At 46.3% G+C, this 26890-nt stretch overlaps 1 protein-coding gene across 2 annotated transcripts in view; it reads left to right on the plus strand.

Annotated features, from left to right (window-relative positions):
- The first annotated feature begins 684 nt into the window (after window positions 1-684).
- The window catches only part of gabbr1b (gamma-aminobutyric acid (GABA) B receptor, 1b), a 136135-nt gene continuing 109929 nt past the window's right edge, over window positions 685-26890 (plus strand). Inside the window, exon 1 of one of the 2 annotated variants that reach the window (XM_078175582.1) lies at window positions 685-967. Coding sequence is in view for 1 of the 2 variants with exons in the window: in XM_078175581.1 (XP_078031707.1) it covers window positions 13685-13697 (13 nt within the window). In the remaining variant the exon portion in view is untranslated. Of the gene's footprint in view, window positions 968-13679; window positions 13698-26890 lie in introns of those variants that run through there. The other variant, XM_078175581.1, reaches the window with a different exon arrangement.

The following is a 26890-nucleotide window of genomic DNA, read 5'->3' on the forward strand; positions in this document are numbered from 1 at the left end:
TGATCTCTCTCACCGACAAGCTCCGCCGCCGATTCAACATGCTCAAATGGCTGAAAAGCTGCCAACACCAAAGTGCTGACGGTGCGGGACACGCCGCAAAAACTAGGCCGACAGACGCTCACCAACGACCCGACTTTGGTCGACAGCCGACCGTCATCTTGGTGTGTCAGGGCCTTTAAGGCTCCAGATCACATTACAGACCTGTTAGTCCCTATGAACCTCTTCGTAGTTTGAGATCCTCGGGCACAGGTCCTCTGCTTGTCCCAGAGTCCAGACTGAAGGCCAAGGGGCCCCGAGGCTCTGGATCAACCTGCCTGAGGATATAAGACTGTCTGAGTCTGAGGCTTCGTTTAAGTCTCTCCTAAAGTCTATCAGAAATCATATCTGTCTGTCTTATTGCTCTCTGATTGATGTTATGTCTCATCTTCACTGTTGGCCTTCGTTACTTTATATTTTACTAGATGACGTTTAATGACGTGTTATTTGTGTTACATGTGTTCAGTTTGACTAAACATCACTTTGTAACTGTAAATAAACACAGTTAAACAAATGAATAAAGCTTATTAATAGTATTATTATTATTATTATATGAATGTGAAGTCCTACCTGCAGTTTTTTTCCCATAGGACGTGAATGCAGCATCTCAGGCTGCCTCTCTCAATGACGTCACTGGTGGAAGAGGGAGGGCGCTCACACCGTGAAACGCCGTTGCCGTGTCTGTGAGTGTGTGTGTGTTTAAAGTGTGTGTGTGCCGCGCATCTTTTGGAAGCAGCTCCACGCGCAGCACTGAGCTGACAGGATTTAATGAGACGCGCGTGATGAGCTCAGCTCAGCTGATCTCTGGACTAACTGTCTCCAGGAAACACTTGTCCTCCCTCCGCTGCAGACACCGCCGCTCCGTCCTCCTCTGCCCGGCCAGCAGAGCCCGTCGGTGGGAACCTGCTAACACAGCTGCCGCTCAGTCCGTGTGAGTATGTGTGTGATACAGTGTGTGTGTGATACAGTGTGTGTGTGTGTGTGATTACTGAGGGACGTGTTGAACTTTGGGTGCTGTAGTTTCCACAGTGACATGACAGCGGGCTGCTCTCAGCTGCTCTCCGGCTGCCATGTTCTCACACTCACATAACGCTGTTAATTCATGTTCTCATCACACACCGGATGCAGAGGGAGCCCCTGGAGCATTAACGCTCGTGGGCATAATTCTGCGCTTGCACGTGCGCACTCGTCACCCGCGCGCAGGAACTCCGACGCGGGTGTGTGAATGTGTGTGTGATGCTGAGCGGTACAGTAGGTGTAGACGGTGTTGCTCTCTTCACAGTGATGATGATGATGATGATGATGATGATGATGCAGTGTGGTCCGTTTCTCAGGCTGGAGGTCTGCAGCTCGTGCAGCAGGTATCATGTGGTCAGGGCGGTACATCACTACCTGGCAGCTCAACTGGGACTCAGAGTGACCTCATGATTCACTGATGGAGATGAAGACTGGTGTTCATCATCATCATCATCGTCACAGTCTGCAGACTGTCAGTCAGTGACCTGATGATGAGCTTCAGTCTGTTTACAGCTCTGTGTTTATTGACAAGTTTCTGACACAGAGGATGGTTGTTGTTTACATTCGATCAGTTCTGACAGAGACCAGATCAGAGTCCTGCTCAGGTCCAGTTTCTACACGTAAAGCTCAGTACCAGAGCCAGTCCATCACCCGTCTTTACAGGCGTGCCGTATCATCTCGTTCCCAATAATACCGCTATAATGTAGAGTATGATATCCATCCATCTATTTCATCTATTTCATCTGCTCATCCGGGGTCAGGTCTCGGGTGCAGCAGGCTGAACAAAGCACCCAGACATCCCTCTCCTCAGCAACACCTCCCAGCTCCTCCTGGAGGACCCCGAGGTGTTCCCAGACCAGATGAGATCTGTAATCCCTCCAGTGTGTTCTGGGTCTGCCCCGGGGCCTCCTACCAGCTGGACCAGGAGGATCCTGATCCTAACCCTATGACAAATTCATATCCTGATACTCGCCATATTTTGACTTGGTGACATATTGACGTCCTACTGTTACCCACGGCAACAGCAAGCATGACTGAAAGTGAAATTATTAGTGACTCTGCGAAGGTTCCAAAAAGAGGAGCAGCTTCAGTAGTGTGGAATAACCTGTGGCGTCCTGAGTGTTTTACTTCTCAGACTCTAAACCCCCGTCTCCACCAAACCCTTTGAGTCCAGCACCTTTGGAACCAGCAGTAAGCCTTCAGACATGGTACCTAGACCCTCGGTGTGTTCAGACAGTCCTCTTAAATGTGGGCGGGGTTGTTGTCACTCACTGCTCCGTCCAGCACTCGCTGTATTTCCTCATCAGCGGTGACACAGATGGAAGTCTGCACCTGGTTTATCGTCCACAGAACGAGGCTGCACGCCCACATTTTCACAACAAAATAGAACAGGCTGCAGTGAGAGTCTCTCTCCATGGGATATTTAAAAATAGCAGCTTTGTGCATTTAGTCCTTCTCAGGCAAGCTCAGGGGTTTAGTGTTGCTGTAGCCCACAGGAAGTGAGGATTAGAATATATGACCTTCACATAATCCGCTCCAAATTCATCTATATTTTTAAAGTCATTACTAAAAGTGTGTGTCATATAAAAACTAAAGTGATGGTCAAAGTTGTCACAGTGAAATTTAAGGTGTGCTGATGGATTCACGTCATCAACTCATGCATTGAGTAACATTACAAGTTAACGTTCCACCTTAAAAGTTGCCGGCAGTCGGCCCAGTGAATGAAGTTATTTTTTTCTCTTTCATTTTATAGTTGTAGTTTACTGATGTATGAACAGAGGTTACATAAAACCAGAGTGACCGTCCTCTACTGACCAATCAGACTGCAGTGTTCACAGCTCCACCTTTTAGTACCAGATCTGTGTGCTAGGTACCCCAACAGAGGGGGGACCAAACATGGGGACGCTAAGGAACGCTTCTGTTGGGACCATCCACAACTTTCACTGTGGAGAAAATGTGGGCGTGCAGCCTCGTTCTGTGGACGATAAACCAGGTGCAGACTTCCATCTGTGTCACCGCTGATGAGGAAATACTCCACGTGTATCTGCTGTGGTTAAACTCTTTACATTTGTAAAACCTGTCACATGTTTATGTGAAATTAAAGTTTACAGAGTAGGTTATGTGTATCTGCAAATCATGCTGTGTCTTTGTGGATGTGACTTCACACAACACACAGACACACACACACATATATATATAAAGACGTGTTTGTGAGTCATGCTACACATTTGTCGATCATCTTGTGTCGGTTACAAATAATAAAGTCCAATAAAAACGTCCATACTGTGTATAGAACTGGATGGACATTTTTAGTTTGCACGTATTTGCGTCTCATGTCCACTTCCTGTGGAGACATTCAGCTGCAGTCACACACAGAGACGTCTGAAAGAACGGGCAGGAGGTGTCTATGTCTCGCCCAAGGACACGTGTCTCTTGCTGGGATCAAACCTGACACTGTCAGCGTGTGATGGTGGGAAGGACTCCAGAAAGGTCTCCCAGTAGAAGTCAGACATCATTATAAAAGTCATCCACCATCCCAACAAAGTGCCTTCACTAAAGAGCAGATTATCTCTGTGCCGGGTGATAGATGGAGCCTGTGGACGGATTTGAGCCTCGTACAGGAGGCCTCGGCTCGGCTGTCTATTGTATGGGCTCTTTGTGTCAGTGAGACTGTTCACTGTGGTACGGAGTGAAGTCACAGCCTGGATGTAGTGTTTCTGTGGCTTTGTCTGGAGTGTCAGAAGATATCTGTGGTGATGTATGTTCGCAGGTCATGACAACAGTAAAGACTTTTTTTGTAAAGACATTTTTTAGGGCTTATATGGCCTTTATGACAGCGCAGCTGGAGAGTGACAGGGAGAGGGGCAGATAGAGAAGGAGGGAGATAGATGACTGCAGCAAAGTTTGCACGCTGTGAGTCGGAGGTCACCCCTACAACATTCAAACTTGGCTCCTCTTCCCTACACTGCATGCACGCACACGGAGAGACAGTACTGTTGTAGGGAGGCTACATTTAGAATAATGAAAAGGTCCATACTTTAGCTGCTGACACCTTCCTGTCCAACAGGAAACAGTCCAACTCACTCTGTCCTCCTGAGAGCAGAGCTTTTGTCTGGAATGCATTTTTAATTTCTCCGAGCTATTTGGGATCAGTACGACCTGACGAGTATAAAAAACTAATCATTGTCAACGATAATAAAATCCCAGTGTCTTCAGACGAGTCGTATTTTGTTACTGTTGCTAAACTACAAACTTTATTAATCATAAATAAACAAGTTTCAACCATAGAATGTGATCAGTTTTTGTCCACTTTTGTATCAGGATCGGCTGCAGACTGACTTGGCAGAGATGGCTGCCATCTTGTTTTTACATGGATTTGTGTATTGTGCTCTTACTGCCACTAGATGGCACAAAAAAGTGTCCATGAATGAGGACAGCAGGTCTGAGTTAAGCAGAGTGAAGGTGCAGGAAACCCAAAATGTGATGTCCTCATACAAGGACGCAGGGTCTCAGGAGGCTAGAGTGGATCAAGCTTTGTCCGCTTGACGTTCCTCCTTCCTATAACTGCATTTGCTTCCTTTTTGATGAGTGCTGCAGCTGCCTAAAGGGCAACGTCTGGGGCGGAATAATGAAGCCAACATGAAAGTCAGTCATTCCTGCTGGTTTATGATTTGTGAAGACAGAACAAACATGATAAACTCTGCAAGCCGTGATGAATGGGCCTCGGACAAGATGCCGATGTACACGTGGCTGTGCATCGGACACTGCATGAATATAGTAAAAAGCTTTGCAGTATATGTGTAATATTCCAACATCTAAATCACTGTTATCAAGCTGCAGTTGCTTTTATTTTGAAAGTCAGTGACACCAGTGTAACCTTTGACCCCGCGGTCACATTGGTCACCGACGTGGAGGACTCCAGCCATGAAACTTTGCAGCCCGAGGATGAGGTGGCAGCCTACATGGAGTTCAAGACACCCAAGGAGGATCCTTTGGAGGTTTGATGGTGGTGGAAGGAGCATGCTAAAACCTTTATCCCGTAAAAATGCGACCATTTTGTGAACTAATAATATTTCCTTGTATCCCGGCGAGGCCTCTGCACTGCCCCTGGTGCCCGGGCCCTAATAAAAGCTGTCAGTATAATCAAGCTCAGAGCAGCACCTTGATCAGACAGCTGTTCAGATAACTGCAGGGCTGCAGAGGAAACATGCTGCTGTGCAGTATTCAGGAGCGTACCACAAACCAACTTTTCCACCTGTTACCATCACAATATAACTGTCAGTCAACAGAGAAGAGGTCTGGTGCAGCGTTTTAATAAAAGAGGCCAGTGATAACAGCAAATGGTCCTTGAGTGTGTCTGTAATGGTGAAACTGAGCACGAGGAGAACAGATATTATATCTGGCTGCTGGGAGATTCAATTTGGATTTGGAGGCAGACTGACTGATGTGTCCGACGCAGCGGTGATCAGTATCTGCACAGAGCTGAGTGAGAAGAAGTCGGGGAGATCAGGACTCACAGACAAAACAGTCAGGTGAACATTTCTAGACTTTGACTGACTGAATTCTAGATAACTGAGTACAGCTGATTTTATTCATTGTTAAAGAGTTTATTCTGCTCACAGAAAATATGACGAACTGCCTCCATTAATGAGGCTATAAGAACATTTCCACATATCAGTATGTATCATGATGTTGTTAACTGACGGACATGAACTGTGTTACACGAAGAGATGCACTGAAGGATCGGCAGATCGATGGCTCTTTCTCGACTCTGTGGGTCGTGGTCCATGGCTGCTCTGAGCTGGCAGAGCGATTTTTCTGGTTAATTCCGATAACAAATGGGACTCCGGCGTGCTAACTAGCTATGTGCTCCCATGTGGGCGACACCCCAACATCTTAGAGGGACAAGTGACGTTCAGTCACACGAGATTGACCAATAACAGTCTGGTGATCAGACTTGACTGATTTTCAGCTTGATCGGCTGTGACCAGTGACCAGCTGGTCCGTCTCAGATGCAGACAATCCTGCGCCGATCAAACGTACACGCTTGCGCTACATGATGGTTCATGTCTCCTGCAGCACAGACGGAAGTGGTGCATTTCCACCAGATCTGGTGACAGATGGCAGAGTCCTGCACAGGTCCATTTTTAAAAACCTGCACCCGCCCATACCTGTAAAGCTCAGTACCAGAACTGACCAGTTACCTGTCGCTAAGTAAAAGCTGCACGCTTTAACCTGCTCAGTGGCGGGATGGTGAAAACATTCAATCACTGCCAGGTTAGGAAACATTTTGGCATGCTCGGCATGATGGTTATTGACGAGTTTAATGACCGAGTCAAGTGGTGGTTTGTTGGGACCATTAACAGCTCAGTGCTGGATATTAGCCGCTGCTGCTGTGTTAGCTCGAGCTAACTGGGCAGACATTAAACTGGCTGCTGACCGAGTATCCAACCCGGTGCAGGACTCTATAAAGTACATGCCACTCATTTTTTTTCGGGTTACCAGTCGGGTTCCTGACTTGGTGCAGGCGCAGGGTGAGCAGTGGGGAGGACGTCACTGAGCACCCTTCGTGACTGAACCTTCATTGAAAACTGTTTGTTATTGTTCTTACGCTCCCAGTTTGGACAGGCAGGTTAGAACCGGCACGGTGAGGTCGGTTCCAAAAGTCACACAGTGACACAAACTAACTACGTGATGGAGGGCGGCAGCGAGTCCAGACTGATCCAGAGAGTTAAACAAGATGTTGAGCTCACGTCATCAGGGCGGTCTCACCAGGATACCATATCGTACAAACCTGAGGACACAATAGATCTTAATAAAGTCTTTGCAGAACAAGGAAGACTAATTTATGTGATGGAACGTGTTTCCTGTGAGGCGGTGATCAACAGTGTTGTGGCGCTGAGCTAGTTTCCTACATCAGTTCCTCCCAGCTGAGAGGACCTGAAAGAGTTTGTTGCAACTGTCCGTTGTGAGTTTTCTCGTGGGAAAAATTAGCATGAACTAAATGATCTCCTAAATTTCACCCTGTTTGTGTACAAACAACGCTGAGTCATTATAAATTTGGGATCGCTCAGGGTCTGATTTTAATATGTGCCACTGTTTCACACACACTGACCTGACACGGCGACCCTGGGGAGAGCAGGTGGTTAAACATGGAGCTGAAAATTGTTTCTCTCTTTTCTGGCTCTTGCTGAATAAGTCAAGGCGAGATTTCTCAGAGGCTGAGTTATGTGATTGTTCCGCCCAATCGAGGGGATATCCTCTGACAGGAAGTTTGGTTTTATATCCACTGCTTTTGCTACATAATCTTGTGTGGTCTGACATCATTTCCCCCCGCCCTCTAAAATATGGTCTTGCTTGTCTGGGTGGTTGGGATGTTAACTGGTGCCCATCTTCTCCTCCTTTTCCTTGATGTTCTGTCTGATGTTTACACCTGGAAACTCAACCAGCCGAGCCTGGTCTCACTCCAAAGTTGTCAGATCCGGCACTTGGGCAGTGACGTCATAAACCAATGAAAAAAGGCGCCCTTTAATGTCAGCATGATACATGGCTGGTTGCCGTTATAGTTTAACAGTGCCATGTGGCGTTAGGGGGAAACGTAGAGGGACAAGGACAAAAGTTACGGCGGGACAAAAGTCCGATTGGGGTGCATGGGTCCAACAAACATCGACTTTCACCTGAAAGAGCGGCGTTCACTTCCTGTAAGATTCTAAAGCCAAACCCTGTTCTTTTTTTCCTAAACCCAACTACACGCATGTGTTGTTGAAGGAAGACAAACATCAATTCATGTTGTTGTGCTTTTATTTTGAAAGAGACTGTATCAAACTGTACATTTCCTGTGAAAACAGAAGTGTATTTTGAAAACAGACAATGCATGTAACAGGCTGAAGTTGACACGGCGTCCCAGAACGTCAACAACCAACACACCCAGGGTACCTTGGACGTCATATGTGGACGTGGAAAGTCCATGACCAAACGTGGACATGTGACGAGGTCTCAGTGAGGATGATGATGGTCCTGATGGTTGTTGTTACGCTGGTCGGTACTTTCCTTTATTGTGCTTCTCTTCTCTCATCTGTCCTCTATTGATTCTCTCTTTTACTTAATCACACACACACACACACACAGACAGAGTGTCCCCATCTCTCCCTGTTTCTGTCCTCCTCCCTCACTCCTATATTGAAATGGTGTCACGGCTCATCGCAGAGTGGAAAAACAAAATTCTATTCATGTTGGATCTATTTTTACTGTTCATAGAAAGCCACCTATCTCAGCAGCTCTTTTTAATTCAGAATGCAAATGCTTCATTTTTATGTGAATGGATCTGCCTGTGCTGTGCTAATAATTTTGGAGACATCATTTCCCGTCTTCTCAGAGCCTCCAAGTAAAGGTCTGAGGAAGAAATGAAATCTACCGGTGGTGACGAAGAACAGAGTAACACTGATTGGATTCTGTTGACAGGTTGAAGTGTGCGTGATGGGACTATTCCTGGCGTGGCAGATTAGACTAAAACCAGACCTTTATCTCAGAGCCATCTCCCACAGACGGAGAGAGGTCTGTGGTGTTTTCTCATTTCTCTTTGGCTCTAAGCCTCAGATGCCTGCAGGCATTTCAGCAGATAAACTTTGGCCTTGGCTCTGACCTCTGTCCTTCTCCCACGCCGGCATTAAGCTCCCCTCCTCCATCAGCTTTGGAGCGTAAAGCGCCGGGATCAGTTTTTATCACATCGTGTGTTTCTGCTCACGGCAGTGGTCAGCTTTGTTAAGATTTGCTGCCCTGCCACAACAGCTACGGCCCTCCTGGCAGTGGTAATGGTCATTCTTCCTGACGGACGGTCCCACAGCAGCAGAGAAGTGCTGATTTACTGTGGGCTCTGGTGGTGAGTTTATTGTCTGGCCTTCAGAAATGCATATGTCACCAAGGTTCTGACCCTGAACTTGGACAAAAGCAGACGCACTAGTTTTTACTTCAGCAGGGATTCAGAACATTTGGAGAAAAACTGTGATTCAGAGATCAGCTGATCAGCATGAGAAGTAACACAGGACAAAAATCTGCACCTGCCCGACCAGTTACCTGTGACCATCCCCCATGATCAAACCCCCCAGGCTCCAGTCCCTCACATGAAGCTGGTTCTCCGTTCTTGACTTGGACGTCTCTTTGACTGGATGGTGGAAACATTCAATCACTGCCAGGTTAGGAAACATGTTAGCATGCTCCTTCCACCACCATCAAACCTCCAAAGGATCCCAACTCCATGTAGGCTGCCACCTCATCCTCGGGCTGCACAGTGTCATGGCTGGAGACCACAGGGTCAAAGGTTACACTGGTGTCACTGACTTTCAAAATAAAAGGAACCTGCGATCTCCCACAGCGTCCTTTTGTGACTGAGCCTTCATTGAGAACTGTTGTTATCATTCTGACGCTCCCAACTCGGACAGGCAGACAGCAGAACCGGCACGGTTCGGTTGGTTCTGAAAGTCACACAATGACACAAACTAACTACCTGATGGAGGGCAGTACCAGCAGGTACCTGACCAGGTGCAGGACTCTGCTTCAGTTGGTGAAATAAAAATATGTCCTGCTAACGTTTAGGGGTGTAACGATACATCGATCCACATCGATACATCGATTCATTGATTAACAATCCGATTACATCGATGCAAAATGAAAACTTACACATGTTTGCTTAACTGTGCTTGGATGTTGTTTTATGAGGCTCTGGTGTCTTTCAGTTGTCTCTTTGTCTTGAACGTTACACGGCTCGTCTTTCTCTCGCATGCACTCTTCCTACTTCTCTCTTTGCTGTCTCAAGTGCTGATATAGATTGGTCGTGTTGCCGCAGGACGTGGCGACTTTAACTTTTACACTTTTACACAGCACGTCTATCTGTTCAACGTCGCCGTACCTGAATCCAAAGTATGGCCATGTAACAGACGTTTTTTTCGCCACCAACTCAGCCTGTTCATGGTCGAGCTCATGCTCTTCTTCAGCGTCTGTGTTGGTCACTGCTGCACGCCGGCTGCACGCTCCAGGATAGCTTGTGGACGTGATGTCAACAAACTCCACACACTACAGGAGAGGCAGTGACGTTCACAGACACACGTTAACATTTATTTAGCCTACATTAAATCGCAAATCGCAGCCTTTTATGCGGTTACGTAATCGCACAGCCTGACATCGCGATTGCGATTAGATTAATCGTGCAGCACTAGTTTAATGCACATGTAGTTGTATATGACGTGTCACTGTCTGCAGACAGGCTGCGTATGATGTTTCATTTCAGCTGGTGATCAAGTTGTAGGTCAGTAAATACTCACATTAAAGTCAAACACCTTATCAGCGCCTCCGTCGAGCTCGGTGTGCTGCTGAAGTTGACAGATGGCTGAAAGGAGATGCAGTAAAGTTTAGTGACATAATTACAGAGAAAAAAAAATTCTGCATCGCTGCTGTAGTTCAGTAAATAAGTGCCAAGGGCTGTGGAACCAGGCTGCTTTCCAATTAGCCCAACGACACCCTTTCTACTCAGCTGCCAAATGCATATGTGTGTGTGGATGTGTGTGAGGGTCCCTTTTCACATTTAGAGGCTCTCTCGTGAAAAAGAGTGTTTGCAAATGCATTTCTGTGAGTAAATATATTGTGGAGATGTGCGGCTCCTGAGCAGACTCCACAGAAGGTGGAGAGCATGCTTAGCTCAGATCAGAGACACCAGACTTCCTGTAAACGGCCCTTCATGTACAGGATGTTGGTGTTGACACGCAGCCAGGACTGGAGCGCTCCAACAGGCCAAACACATGGTCGTCCTGCTTCCTCTCCCAGTACACCAGCTCAGCTCTGCTTCATCGCCGTCACAGGTTGGAGAGGAGAGGGTTTCATTTCTTATTAACTCGCTCCCTGGAAAAGTCATCAAAGCGTCAGAGTGATCGGAGCGTCGTAGTTTTTGTAATTGCTTTATTTAAATGTAAATTGAATTAACTGCTCATTAATTGGCTTCAAAATGCATCACTTAGATCATTGATTATAATCAGCCGCTGAAAAAGTCTGTAATTATTCCAGTGGCACGCTGCAGCCTGTGATACTGCTGAATATCATCATTTCCCTTTTGTTTCAAATGTCACATTAACTTTGTGCCGCTGAAATAAACGGCCGCTATTTTCTGCCATGAAATATTTTGTGTTGCTTCTTCACATGATCAGAAGAGTGAGGGTGCAGCTGTGTGATATGCTGTGATGTAAAAGATGTTTGTCTGTGATCACTGTTGGGCTCCTTATTCTAAAAATGAAAATACAACTTGTTACTCTTTTCAATAGTAATGACATTACATCACTTGTTACTCTCTGCCAACAGTAACTCGTCACATTACTTTTCTGTTACACCCCATAAAATTTGTAATTGCATATCTCCCCAAAACTCAGATGTGTCTCTGTGTGAATGTCAGGCTGATCACCGCTAAGTGTAGCTAAGGTTTGATAGCTTCTATTTACCTGGAGGTCTTCTGTTGCCTGTGAGCGGTATCTTCCCAACGCTCTGCCCAAAAGACGGAGAGTCACTCATGCAGCAACATTTCATCCACCACATATCCAACCACAAGCTCCATCACCTCTCTGTGTCTGCAGCTGTCCACCATCAAAATCCAGTTTTGGTTGTTCAGCCAGTGCAGAGCTGCAGCTGACCTCTGCAGCTGAGGAGGACTCACCTTTGGTGGGGTGTATTTCCTGTCGGTTGTGCTAACTGAGGTGTTCCAGACCGAAGGTTTTCACAGAGGAAAAAGTTTTAGTCCGACTGCCTGCAGCAGCAGTGTTCTTGTCATCTTTCCATCATCCATCCGTTTTCATCCTTTTATCTGGGACGGGGTCGCGGGGGCAGCAGACTGAGCAAAGCACCCCAGACATCCTGCTCCTCAGGACGTGCCCAGAACACCTAACAGGAGGCGCCCAGGAGGATCCTGATCAGATGACCTGAGGTCACCAAACCGGACCCCTTCCTGCCCCGGCTGCACCTTGAGATCCTGTCCATGCAAATCACAAACAGGATCGGTGACGAGGGACACAGCTCTCATTTTGGTCGTACAGAGACCACATGGCCTCAAAGATTCACATGTAAAAATAATTAATATGAAGATGTTCTTAATAAAACATGATATTATAAATGAATCCGGCCTCTCTTGTGTCTGCAGCTGTGGTAAATTAACGGCACTTCTCTAACTTGCTCTATTCGTCGTTTATACTGTACCTCTGACGGCTGCAGCACAGACCTGACTCTGCCGTATCCATCACTAATGTATTATCTAACATTTAATTGTAATGAAGTGACAGTCCTGCGCTCGTGCTCGGCCGTCACTGGGTTGTTTACATAGTAATTGTCCAACGTGGTGCTTCTCAGTGTTTGGAGTGAATTGTAAATGGGTTGTTTTTGCCTTGTTGTAGTCACGGTGTGTGGCGACCACAGACGCTGGACTAATATGATTCACAATGATGGAATGAGTCTCTTATCTCCCCTCTGGCCCACACCTTCCACTCTGTCCCTGCAGAGCCCCGCAGCATTTTCTACACCCACTGCTTCACATCCCAACACACACCCCCAGAGAGTCACGAGTGTAAACACCATCTAAACCTATCAAGCCCTCTTAAGTAGGGCTTCTCTCTTCAGAGAGCACACCATGAGCCCTTTCTTCCCGCTGCTGCATTCTCCCGGAGAGGATCAAGGTTGTGGCCGGCGACACACACACAGAGCGGTGTGTTGGCCCAGAGGGTGCTTATCGCTCGGCCTTGTTCTGTGTGCAGGGACAGCGCCGGCTCTGCTGAGACCCAGTCTGCTCTGGCTCAGGGACCTGTGGAGACTGTGATGGCTTTAAAGTCTGTAGTCCTGCCTCAGGCCAGCAGTCAGCGGCCGGGAGTGCTGCCTCTACAGGAGCAGCTCCCTCAACACAGCGTGTCTGCTGATGTTCCATGTTAGTTTAAAGTGACAGCACACGACTGCACACAGGAAGTGATGACACCTGGGTGGACTCAACATGGAGGCGTACGTGTGCCGTTTCAGTGAGTCTTTGAAAGAATTTTTTCAACATGCATCACACTCAGTGTCGGGCAGCAACATGTTACAGTAATAATATTATTTTTTCCAATAACTAGTAGTGTAACTAATTACTAATGGAATCTCAGTAATTTATCACAGTTACTCCAAAACCAAACAACTTTTTACAGCATTACTTTTGTTATCACATCACTGCTGACTTTAAATACAGAATCACATCAGCGGACTCATTTTAGTAATTGTCGTACTGCGCACGCACGTCATGAAGCAGAGCGCTGGTTGGAAATGTTACCTTAGCGTCTGGAAATATTCCCGTTGCTGTGATTCTGTCAGGAGGAAAGATGACAAGAACTCTGCTGCTGCAGGTTGTCAGACTAAAACTCTTCCCACTGTGAAAAACACGTCCTCAAACCTCCAGTCTGAAACACCTCAGCTACTACGACCGACAGCACAACAACATGAAGCTCCAGGAAATACACCCCACCAAAGGTGAGCCCTCCTCAGCTGCAGAGGTCGACTGTAGCGCTAAACAACCAACTCTAAACTGGATTGTAATCGTAGACAGCTGCAGACACAGAGAGGTGATGAAGCCTGTCGTTGGATGTGTGGTAGGGGTGAGTCCGTGTTTACGTGTTCACGTGTTTGAGATCATAAACGGTTATGAAAAATTAGTACACGAAAAATGTTTTTTCTTAGGGGGAGGGGGGTGATACTAATTGTTGACTAACTGTGAATATGACAAGAAATGGTGTGAGACCAGGTTTGGCAACAGGTCAGTAGCCTACGTTTTCCGTTCTATTAAAACGGTGCGGTCGTTAAGGGGGTCGTTCGCCTGTGGGCTACAATGAGCATCGGGCCATCAAATCACAGCATCCGTGGTGAGAGGACACGGAATTGTTTGCGCTTTTACGCACAGGTCAGTGAAGTGGCGCACATGACTTGTGCTACGGACAGACGGACGAGCCACGTATCTCGGTGCCACTTTAAAACAGGTAATACATCTGGCTACATCTTTCCCACATCAAATATCCATGATCGCCTTGACCCGCGTGCATAAAAGCGCACACAATTCCGTGTCCTCTCGCCACGGATGCTGTGATTTGATGGCCCAGTACTCACTGTAGCCCACTCTATTTGATGTTTCGAAACCTCAGAAACACAAACGTCCTCCTGTTCAACAGGTTCTCACCTAAAAGGTCTTCATCAGGTTGGAGAAGGGTGGACAGGAGGGTTTTATGAAAAAAAAAAAAAAAATTACTTCAAATTGTTTACGTACAGTACAGTTAGCAATTTAGTACTTTTTAATTTTTTACTTGATGTTTGTTATTGTAATTTCTTTTTTCCTTTTCTTTACACAAACAGCAATTTTTCATTTTAGTACAGGCATTTTATTATTTTTTTTTGTTTTAGCACTTGTTGAGGCGTGGCACTTTCAAAATGGCCTCTCATTAGCTGTGTTTCCATCCAAACGTGATTTGAATCATTGGGAAATGTGCATTAAAAGAAATACGAATCCTGTGTGTTTCCATTAAATCTACGGACTTTGGTGAAAACTACAAACTTGCGCGAGTTTTCCGCAGAACCGGCAACAAAACAAGTCTTGCATTCTTCTTCTTCTACGTTTTCTGGCGGTTGGCAACCAGCTTGTAAATGCATTACCGCCTTCCCAACCCGGAGTGTGGATATCACCATGGAGAGAGGTGCGCTACGTCAGACTTAATTCAAACATAAGTGTTTCCATCCCCCGTTTTGCGAATCAACATTTTTTCGAATCAACCAAAACCCAGCTAAAGCGAGCGTATTTTAGTTTGTGCAAATCTGGAGGTTTTAATTCGAATTTTGGCGTTTCCATCATAATTTTCCGATACGATACTTCTAGATGCTCATCTACACAGGCTGGTGGAAACATGGCTAGTGTGATCCACTGCTGTCACCCACCTGTGCTCACTTTTAATCAAGATTGGGTGACTCCTCATACCAAGCCTGTTGAGTGTTTGCTTGACTCCTGACAAAGAGCTCAGGGTGGAAACCAGTCTGTGTTTTAATGCAGGCAGACATGTTTTGGAATAAAACAACGTTCCTTCAACAGCACCTGCATTGTTTATGATCAAGTCGGTCCTGGAGCTCAGCACGTCTCGTTCTTCAAAGAAGGTTTGAACACTGTGGAGTTTCCCTGTCTTTCGTGGGGCTGGATTACGTCTCCTTCCTGTCTGTCGCCTCTGTCACTGACAGCTCTGACAAAACGTCCTGTGTGTTGGCCCGCTGCAGAGAGAGGCAGGTGCCGGCAGCTCTGATCAGTGTATTCATGGTGTTTATCAGTAAGGATGATTAATTGGCATCAGAATAGGTTTCCATCCCACCGCCTGCATCCTGTTCTGTCCTGCAGTCCATGTTTAACAGCATCTTTGTCTTTCTGCTCTTCATCTTTGCGTTCCCCGTCATCCTGTCCTTATTTGGAGTCGTCTCTCTCGCTGTCTTTCTGCCACCCTGTGATGTGTACGAGAGTTGACGGCAGCAGCCTCGGTGTGAGATCTCCTGCTACCAGTCATAATTGACTAACCTCCACCAAACCACAACCTGCGCTGCGCTTCTTTTCTGCCGTGCACTGGGACAAGCACTCATTTATTTTCCATACTGCTCAGTGTTATTACTCTGTCTCCATCATTTCCTATCTCTACTGCTCGTCTGTCTCTCAGGCAGCTCTCCTCTCTTTCACTTGCTCTTATTTGCATAACGTTGTTGCAGAAGATGTCTTTCATCTTTTCAGTATCAGATTGGAAGGAGGGAAAATTACATTACCTTTCCTGTCATATTACAAAGTGCTCTATCTGAGAGTTCAGCAGATCAGGAGCGCCGCGCCCCTCAAACAGCACCGTCAGGGGATTTGGAAGCCATTCAAAAGATGGGGAGTGACTCGTAGGAAAGTCAAAGGTCAAGATAACCTATTTAGTCACATTTATAAGCTGCAATGCGAATTTGTGTGAGTGGGATTTTGGCCTGTCATTAAAAAGTGTGTGTGTTTGAGAATGCAGTGTACAAGTCTGGTGTGGGTGGACAGTGAGAGCTGAATCTGTGTGAACACATTATCGTCTGGCTAATGTGCGGAGTCTTATTGGATTCACGTTGAGACTGTTTCCCCTCCGTTGCCTCATGTCTAGTCACGTCCTGGAGCTGCTGCTTCCCTCCGAACTCAGACATCCCTGGTGATTTTGGCAGAATGAGAATTGGCATTTTGGATTTTTCCTCAGAATCCAGAGATTAATCTTCAGTGAGAAGGGATGGAAGCCGTTTCAACAGGGATCCAGATAAAAGCGGTGTAGATAAGGAGGGCGAGGTGTTGCCTGGCTCTGAATATTTAAAGCTGCCGTCCTGGACTCTGTATGCACGGCAGCCCTCCGTGTGGCTGCTTATTGAGAAGGGAGTCAACACAGAGCTCCATTCACAAGTCAATTAGGTTTTGTTTGTTATGTCCATGTATTCAGAGACAGATAATAGTTTTGGGGTCTCCAAGACGCCGTAAATCAGGGTTTGACATGGCCACAAAAAGTTGCTCTGTGGTCAGGGCTTGAATGAAGTCTGTAGCTGAAAGGATGGGGAAGCAGGAGCAGGAGTGCAGTGGGTTTAAGAGGACTGGAAGATTTTCTCCATAGAAATACAGAAACACAGGTATAAGAGAATTGTCCTCAAAGAGCTGGATGTTTTGATATTTGAATAGTTTCTGTAGTACAAAGTGCACAGGAGGAGCGAACTAAAAAATGTACAGACGGTGAAATAAGAATAAAGATTTGAGGAACTGATGGGGGTCAGGACCAGGATTAGGCAGGGTCTGGTGAACCCGGCACCTTCGTACCAACCTCAGCAGGGAGAAAAGGGAGTTATCCAGGTGGCTGAGATCTTTAATGATTCTCCTGACCTTGTTTTCACAGTGTCTGGTATAAACCCTTCTGCTGTTAGTAAACAGTATGATGCTCTTTGGTGGGCGGGGCTTAGCTGGAGGCAAAACAGTTCTCCACAGACATTAGCTAGCGCTAGCTAACAAGTTGTGTTTAATGTGTGTTTAAAGGAATAGTGCACCCCAAAATGAAAATTCGTTGATAAAGACCCCATGATGATGTCAGGTACTCACATCATGGATGACATGACGACATGATGACAAAGGAAAGAAACGAGGATGGAGCAACAGAGGAGACGCAGTCGCGCGGTGCTGGTGGTGTCTGAACGTCTCCCTCTGGCTGTCACCATCTCTCTGGCCTGTTCAGTAACAACCCGGGGTCTCATCTGTAAACACTGCGTACGCACAAAACGACGCTAAAGTTTTCATGTATAAAAACAGACTTGATGGGAGACACTCTGACCCCTGCTTACGAACGTTTTGGAGACGGGAAATTGGCGACGCAGACGGTGAGGTGAAGCCTGGTTGTAGAAATTGTTGAATATTTTTTGGCGCATGCATTAAAGGGATAGTGCACCCAAAAATGAAAATTCAGCCATTATCTACTCACCCATATGCCGAGGGAGGCTCAGGTGAAGTTTTAGAGTCCTCACATCACTTGCAGAGATCCAAGGGGAGAGGAGGTAGCAACACAACTCCACCTAATGGAGGCTGACGGCGCCCCAGATTCAAACGTCCAAAAACACATCATTGAAACCACACGTGAGCGCGGTGCCCAGAGAGGCAGTCAGAGCTACAGGTTACAATGAGGCTAAAAACAGAGTTCAAATGAGGTTTTTCCAAACAACTTTTTATGTCGGGGCTTCAGGACACTTGGATCACTACGGACGAGCAGTATGGAGATATTTTGTGGTTTCAGTTATGTGTTTTTGGACGTTTGAATCTGGGGCGCCGTCAGCCTCCATTAGGTGGAGTTGTGTTGCTACCTCCTCTCCCCTTGGATCTCTGCAAGTGATGTGAGGACTCTAAAACTTCACCTGAGCCTCCCTCGGCATATGGGTGAGTAGATAATAGCTGAATTTTCATTTTTGGGTGCACTATCCCTTTAATGTGTTTTTGAATCAACTCAACTTTACAGCACTTCACTGAAACCCCACCGCCACCTTGTGTTTCGGAGGTGTAACTGTTGTGCAGAAGAAAAGGTCCCAGCCTTTGCATTTTATTTTGGTCACAGTCTGTTTTTATAAAACTGCTTGAGACATCTCAAATGTGGCTTTGACGTGCAGCTGAAAACATGGAGCCCATTTCATAGAGAATGCACAGATATGTCTCATGTGTCACCAGTCGGCCTCTAAATACCAAGATATAAATTAAAAAGAATGTAACACACCTGATTTACACTGTTTCACTTCTGCACACAATTTGACCAATATTTAATTCAAGCAGCCTCAAGACTGAATCAGTAAATGAAGAAAAACATTATTTGTTCACTGATTTAATCTGATGATTTAACACCGTGCAGTCATTTCTTCAGTCACTGTTTGCTTTGACTTATTATAAGAACAAACATGTGACTCCCTCTGCTTTTAAGAAAATAAGGTCTTCACACAGTCGATACAGAAATGTGATTAATTGGATTATATTCACAGGAAGTATAAAAATGTACAAGGACCTAAACTTTGTCCCAACTTTTCTGAAATGTGTTTCAGGCGTCAAACTCAATGAGTGTATTTACAAAAATCTGTTTAGTTTTATGAGTTTGAACATTAAATATCTTAAATATATCTCTCTTCTGTGTTCAGGTGAAAATGGGTCAAAACGATTTGCATTCTGTTTGACTTGTTTTGGAAATGAAGCTCTGCTCATAAAAACAGACACACGGTTATGACTTAAAGAGTGTTTATGTCATCATCTTCATTATGACCTTTGAGCTGACAAAGATGCGACACAGTCTTGATCTGCTTCTGTGCTCTTTGTGTCCGTGGTGGCAGGCATACCAAAATGTGGAAGAATAGTTTAAGCAACAGTCCTAGTTTTGCATCATCAGTGGATTTTCGTTGGCAAATGAGCGAGGAGATCTGGGCGCTGGTACGATGGCAGAGTATCCCATTAAACCATCCATAATGTCCATGTGTCCCAGGATGTCAGCTGAGTTTAAAATGCCATTATTGACTTTGTTAGTTGGCTGAGCTGCAGTGATACTTTTGGAGAAAGTGAAACTGGTCTGAGCCAAACTCTCCTGTGGTTCTGCCACCAGACGCTGACGTCAGAGTACATCAGCTGAAGTCAACTTGGCTGCAACAACACACAGAACACTGGCAGCCGTCGTGGACAGTATAGACACTCCATCCCTGTGACTCACACACACACACAGATAAAGTTGGAAATATGCTTAGTGTGACTTTGGTGCAGTGAGAACTCTTTTATCAGTTCTTTCATGTGTTCATGAAAAACAACGGCCTTTTCTACTCGAGTAGAAAACTGTGGGAAGTTTTGGAAATGTTCCACTGGATCAGGGAGGAGCAGCGACAGCAGCCGTGTACTGAAGGTGGTGCATGAGTGGGCAGTACCAACAAAATCCACTCACCAATCACTGTGGACGTTAATGAAACCTCATCTCATCTGATAATGAGATTTATACCAGCATGTGTCCAAAAACAGTCCTGTGGTGACTGAATGCCTGAAACACATCTCATACAATCCAACAGTTGTTGATACATTTCAGCCCCGATCAAAGTGTCAGACTGACCGACGTTACAAATCGTGAGCGGAGTCCTGCAGCGGGTCAGGTACCCGACAGGTAACCTGCAAAAAACTGCTTAACAGGTAAAAATATGTCTATATATAAATTGACAGGTAAAAATGAACTGCACGCTGCGGGCCTTCTGTTGTGGTCACGACAACAAGTTTACAGTTTGTAAACAACATTTTGTGATGCTAGGGCTGAAGATAGACAGCAGGTTGTCAAACTGCCCCTGAGTCGTCCTAAAATCTGCCTGTAAACGTCCATGATGGAGGAGAAGCTCCTGGACCAACTGGTGGTACTCCCCATGATCCAGCGTCTTTTTTAGGGTCTCATGTACCCACACAGATCTCTGTTTCTGTGTGACCTTAAGGCCCTGACACACCAAGCCGTCGGTCGGCCGTCGACCAAAGTCGGATGAGCGTCTGTCGGCCTAGTTTTTGCGGTGTGTCCCGCACCGTCGGCACTTCGGCTTCTGTGGCTTTTCAGCCGATTGAGCATGTTGAATCGGCGGCAGAGCTTGTCAGTGAGAGAGATCACTCTGATTGGCTGTTCAGTTTTTATTTCCTCGCCCCTGTAGCGAGTGAATCTGCCTGTAGTGAAACCGGGGCTAACCAGTGCTTCCTCCTCAGGCTCCACTTCACTCAGCTGCCCCACAGACCCGCTGCTTCTTCACACTTTAACCTGAATAACAAACCGGAGCTAGCTGGGAGCGGCTAGCGGAGCGTTAGCCGCAGCATGACCGGAGGGAAGCACAGCCAGTTAGCCTCCGCTAGTCTCTGAGCTAGCCCCGGCTCTCCGTTTGGATCCAACCGGAGCACCGAGCCCTGGTTTGTTATTCAGGTTAAAGTGGGAAGAAGCAGCGGGTTTATCGGGCAGCTGAGTGAAGTGGAGCCTGCGGAGGAAACACCGGGACCGTCTGGATGTAATAGTCCGTGGAGGTGCTGCGGTGCTCGGCTGCACAGATAGGAAACCCCTCGGCTGACAGGATGTACCACTCTCTCACTCCGCTCTCTCTCACGCAGGCGCAGAACGTACGTGCTACTTGGCCGTCGGATGTAGTCCGTGTAGTGTGTTCAAATGCAACTGACACAGGGCGACGTGAGGCGACGTAGACGACGCAACAGTTGGCTTTCGTCACCGCTAGTTCTTTGATGTCGGCTTTTAAGCAACGTAAACAAAAACTCTCTGCTGAGTCAGTTTTACCTCAGAGTCCCTGCGCCTGGTCCGCTCAGCGTCTTGGCTTTTCCTGGAGCTGATGCGCAGCTGTTCTCCACTGCTGGAGCGCTCTGTGTCCCCCTTATGTTGTTACTCTCATACAGGCAGGAAACTGTAAGGTGCTTTCAAATTAATGAGTTAAAGCAGTGAAAATTAAACTAAAATTAAAAGGCTGCAGACCATTTCCTTTTCAATACTACAAAGTAATTTCATGCTATTTCCAGTGAAGTATCGCAGGTCACTACGCTGGCATTAATATCCCACCAAGGATTAGCATGTGCAAACACAGATAGATACAATCTGACTGGTTTAAAAGCTCGGGAGTGGAAGCATCTTTTCTGATGAGACAATAAAGAAAAGGGACCCGGACAAGAGCCGCACTGCATGCAAGTAATCACACAGCGAGGAAAAAATCAAAAATTGATAGAAATCAAAAATTTTGATGCACTGATAATCAAATTATGATTGAATCGTTGGCCTCTGAGTCATAATCGAATCATTAGGTGCCAGGAGATTCCCACCTCTAATTCAAACCACATTCTACTTAAACCATCACCAGGTTACTGCCTGATACAGCACTGATGTCACCTTCATGTCGTCTGGTCTGCTTTAAACTGTTTGATAAAAAGCAGCATGCAGCAGCTTCACTGAGCTCTGCCACACAGACGACACAAACTGAAGGAACAGAAACAGGCAAATTCTTTATTATCCTGAGTCTGGTGGAAAACTTAATTCTTTAAAACAAAACAAAAAGACTGTGTGTGTATGTGTGTGTGTGTGATATTCAGCTCGTGTGTTGTCAAACGTGCAGAGAGGAAGTGGTGTCTGGTGTTTTTTCGGCCTGTCAGTGCAGGAGACGATGCTGTGATGGTAACCAGAGGAGACAAACCATCATCACCGGTTAAATGTGGAGAGGCGTCCACACACATAGAGTGTGTGAATGGTTGCTAGGCAACACAATTAGCCAGCATCTAGCTTCCTTTTACAGTCAGGTGAAGTACAGCAGAAGCCAGTCTCCTCCTCTGTCAGTGACTGTGACTGTGACTGTGACTGTGTGTGTGTGTGTGTGTGTGTGATATTCAGCTCGTGTGTTGTCAAACGTGCAGAGAGGAAGTGGTGTCTGGTGTTTTTTCGGCCTGTCAGTGCAGGAGACGATGCTGTGATGGTAACCAGAGGAGACAAACCATCATCACCGGTTAAATGTGGAGAGGCGTCCACACACATAGAGTGTGTGAATGGTTGCTAGGCAACACAATTAGCCAGCATCTAGCTTCCTTTTACAGTCAGGTGAAGTACAGCAGAAGCCAGTCTCCTCCTCTGTCAGTGACTGTGACTGTGACTGTGTGTGTGTGTGTGTGTGTGTGTGTGTGTGACTGTGTGACTGTGTGTGTGTGTGTGTGTGTGTGTGTGTTGCTTCTTGAAGCAAGAGTTTTGGACATGGACTCAGGTACGTTGTCTCCTGCTCGGTGGTTTGGTGATAAAAGTCTCATTTGTGAACAAGCAGATCAACCTAAAGGCACCTCGACCAAATTAAATAGTTGTGAACACATCTGTGCTCCCGTCTGTCTTTATTAGAGGCTGAAACTTTTTAATTTAAAAAGCTAAGGCAGGTTTTATTTTATCCATCCATTTTCACCCGCTTGTCCAAAGCCGGGTCTCGGGGCAGCAGGCTGAGCAAAGCACCCAGACGTCCGTCTCCTCAGCAACACTCTCCAGCTCCTCCTGGAGGATCCCGATGTGTTCCCAGACCAGATGAGATCTATAATCCCTCCAGTGTGTTCTGGGTCTGCCCCGGGGCCTCCTACCAGCTGGACCAGGAGGATCCTGATCAGATGTTGAACCACCTCAACATGAAGGAGCAACGGCTCTACTCCGAGCTCCCTCCAGATGTCTGACTCCTCCCCCTATCTCTAAGGCTGAGCCCAGACACCCTTCTTGGAGCACTGGGACATGCTAAATCTTTTTCTGGCAGACTGTAGAGCAGTGGTTCCCACCTGGTCCGACCACGGGGTCCAGATTTGTCCTCAGTCATTAGTTTAAGGTCCACAGTTTAATATACTCAGCGTCATACTTTCATTTGGCCGTGTCGTCAAACCACTTTACTGTCTGTGTTGAGCAGCTGTCTGTAATTCACTCACCCTACAGCAGGAAACAGCATTCCAAAATAAAAGCTCTGTGTTAGAATTCCACTGTACTTCAAATTAAAGTTTGCTAATGCCCAGATCACTGACAAAGGAGCAGAATTTGATGAGTTCGGAATGAGAACAGACTGGGTGAGGAGGATGAGGGCCGAATGGGTCCTGCACAGGTCCACATCCACCCAGACCCATAAAGCTCAGCACCAGAACCAACCCGTTACCTGTCATTATGTCTCAGACAAAGCTGCACCATGATCAAGCCCCCCAGGCTCCAGTCCCTCACATGAAGCTGGTTCTCCGTTCTTGACTTGGACGTCTCTTTGACTGGATGGTGAAAACATTCAATCACTGCCAGGTTAGGAAACATGTTAGCATGCTCCTTCCACCACCATCAAACCTCCAAAGGATCCCAACTCCATGTAGGCTGCCACCTCATCCTCGGGCTGCAAAGTGTCATGGCTGGAGTCCTCCACGTCGGTGACCAATGTGACCACGGGGTCAAAGGTTACACTGGTGTCACTGACTTTCAAAATAAAAGGAGCTGCAGCTTGATAACAGTGATTTAGATGTTAGAATATTACACATATACTGCACAGCTTTTTTATTTGGTTTATTCTGAAAAATAAAGAACATATTTACTGTGTGTTCTCACCTGCTGCCCGCATGTAGTTCATTTTTACCCGTGCATTTATAAATATACATATTTTAACCTGTCACACAGCTGTTTGCAGGTTATCCAACGAGTTGTGATCTGACTCGTCCTCAGCATTCTGAATTATTATCATTATTATTATCATTATTGTTTTTACATAACGACATGATTCTGTTTTACCTTTGCACTGCAGCAGAGCACAGTAACAGTCCTGCAACAGCAGCCGTTGCTCTGTAACAGCCATTTCACATTTCCCCTCCGGGCAGGCAGCTATAAAGGCAGCCGCACACTCTGGTCACAGTCATTTAGTCGTGTAGTTCAAGCTTCATGTTTTGTTATTGTGCTGCTGCACTCAGGCATCACCAGAATATACCCACACTGATATTGTTTCAAATGACAATGAAGTGGAAATCATTCCTCATTGTTTCACAGCTGGGTAGATGGGTAAAGAAAGGCCATTCAATGCACCAGAGTAAACAGGTGGATGTATGGATGAGGGAGAGTCTGCAGAGTTTGTACTGTCAGTAAATCAGTGTGAGTGTGTTCATGCAGTTTCTGGAGTCTGGTATCACATTAGTCAGTCACTGCTCTGTACCAGTTGGAGAGAATAGAAAATGAAATGCTTCAGCTCTGGACTTTATTCTCTCTCATGGGCCTGACTTTTTATCAAGCCACCACAATTGGGTTAAAATAAATGACCATTCCCTTCAATTGTGTCGCAATTACGCCTCCTCAAATGTCCAGGATGAGTCTGTGTGTGTGCAGCGCTGTGAGCTGACTAATGCAACCCTTTGTAGGTCAATGGCTTCCCGAGATACTGACACATTGATGCAGTGGGGGGGCCATTTAAAGCCTCGTGTCATTTGGGGCTGTCATTAGTTTAAGATCTACCGAAGGCTCTCACACACTCCAGTCAGATATATCTTATTTTCCATTTCCCCTTCTCCTTTTCCTCTTTTAAAGGAAACATCCACTCTCATACTGACTGTCAGCACCAAGATTAGATGTGTCAGATTTAGGGGCATTCAGGCTGCTGTCAGCCCTAGAGTGGTCTCCTTTGGTCTGAATCAGGGACTCATGTTGTTCCAAAGTTGTATAATTGCCTAGAGTTGGTTGGTGTTCTCACGGCAGCATTTACAAGAGGACCAGATCAAATGCCTTGTGTGAGAAAGCTGCTCTTGATTGGTCAGAATTTCCATGTGGGAAAAATCCAGGAAGTAAAGCAAACGTTGAAGAAGAGTACACTTGCAAGATAAATGTGACACTTTCTAATGTCACAATGGAGGGACAACTACGCAGGTTGATTTTAGCGCTGCTCATCGTGGACTATATTGCTGTCATTGTTCATTTTAGTCAAACCATACAGTTTGAAAACGAGGCGCGGCTCCAACTAGAAATCAATGTTTTGATGCATTGGATGTGCTGAATGTGCATATTAAGGCAGTACAGGAGGAGGTGCACATTAATAATCCTCCAGGACTGTAACATGCTCATGTTTAACCCAAACAATGTGTCATGTGACTGCAGTTGCTTCACATCCAGGTCGGAACACCTTCTCACCACAAACCAACCGCACCAGAGTTCCTTTGGAACCGGACTGAGACCACCTCTTCAAGAAGGTCTCAGTCCGGTTGTTTTGATGTGTTCACACCTGCACAAATGAACCGCACTGAGGGGGCAAACACACCTGAGTTCGATTGGACCGAACCAAACAGAGCAGGTGTGAACGCAGCCTCAGTGGTTTCTAATGGTGGTCCACAGATTACACCCAGCTGAAACTTCTCCTGGTCAGAATTCCTTCAGTGTTCATTGTTCAGCAGGTTGTTACCAGGAGCTGAATTATCCACAGAGGTCTCTTCCTCTCCAAAACAAACAGACCAGCTGATTTAAAAACACTGAATGAAGCAGTTTCATGTAACAAATCATTGTGTGATGGTGAATGAAAGGCTTTAGGCCCCAGTCACACGGAAAGCATTTTGCAGGTAGTAAAACACAAGGTGCACCACACTGCCTTTTTTTTTAATTAATTGAATACCACTAGTAAAAAAACGCTTGCTGTGCCTTTTTATTGTTGTCAGGCAATCACCCCATCAACTTCTTATTCTAACCGTCCTGTGTGATCAATCTATTGTTTATGTATCCTGCAGTAATGAGTGTGTAGCTGCTGCCATGTTGAGGCAGAGGGTGCTGTCTGTAGCTCTGGTTGAGGGTGAGAGGCTGTCAGCAGATAAACAGAGATCTGTGTGGGTACATGAGACCCTAAAAAAGAGGCTGGATCATGGGGAGTATCACCAGTTGGTCCAGGAGCTTCTCCTCCATCATGGACGTTTACAGTACTGCACTTATCTGCTCTTTTCTATTGAGATGGTGCTAACTGTGCTTTGTAAAGTCGTATAGCTCTGGGTATCCAGCAACCACTACCACCAGTTTCTCCTCCATTGTTTACCAACTGTACACTTGTTGTCGTGACCACCACAGAAGCCCCGCCTCTCAAATCATCCCATTGGACAATGGGGAGAAAAGCAGAGATGACGTGGGGCGCTGTTCTGCTCTGAGTTGACGTTTTTTCAACTCAAGGAGTTCAGAGCGCTCCAGCAATAACGCCAGGTGCCACGAGCGCAGAAACACGAGGCGCGTGGCAAAAACAGCGAGCAAAAAGCTTCGTTCTCTTACTCTGCCTCTGATTGGTGTTAGTGTATTGCAGTGTAGCCAATCAGAGGCAGACTAGGGCCGGTCTTGCAAAGAAAATCAAAGCAGCAAGCAGATTTGTATGTGATGTCATACAGGAAGTGCTGCCCTCGTCTACATGCCTCGGTGTGGTACTGGCGTCGGTCACATCACTTTTCCTCAGTTTTATTATCCTGACTTTGATCCAGACCTCTGCTGAAAAACAGTCGGCTGCACTTCAGAGCTTTTCCTGGAAAACATAGTGTGGAACTTTTGAGGACATTACTGCACTACTCAGTCAATGAATCAACTTCACTACTGAAAGCTGTTTGACTCAGACAGTAGTGATGTCACCACCATGCGACTGAGAAATGGAGTTAGGTTATGGTGCGTTCGTTTTGTACTCGGAGGTCGGAAATTCCCAGTTCCCAGTCAGAAGTTTAAACTCGAACGCCCTGAGATCGGATTTCCAACTCAGAAACTCGGAGCAACCGCAT

This window comes from Epinephelus lanceolatus, chromosome 16 (genome assembly GCF_041903045.1).
Source record: "Epinephelus lanceolatus isolate andai-2023 chromosome 16, ASM4190304v1, whole genome shotgun sequence".
NCBI lineage: Eukaryota > Metazoa > Chordata > Actinopteri > Perciformes > Serranidae > Epinephelus > Epinephelus lanceolatus.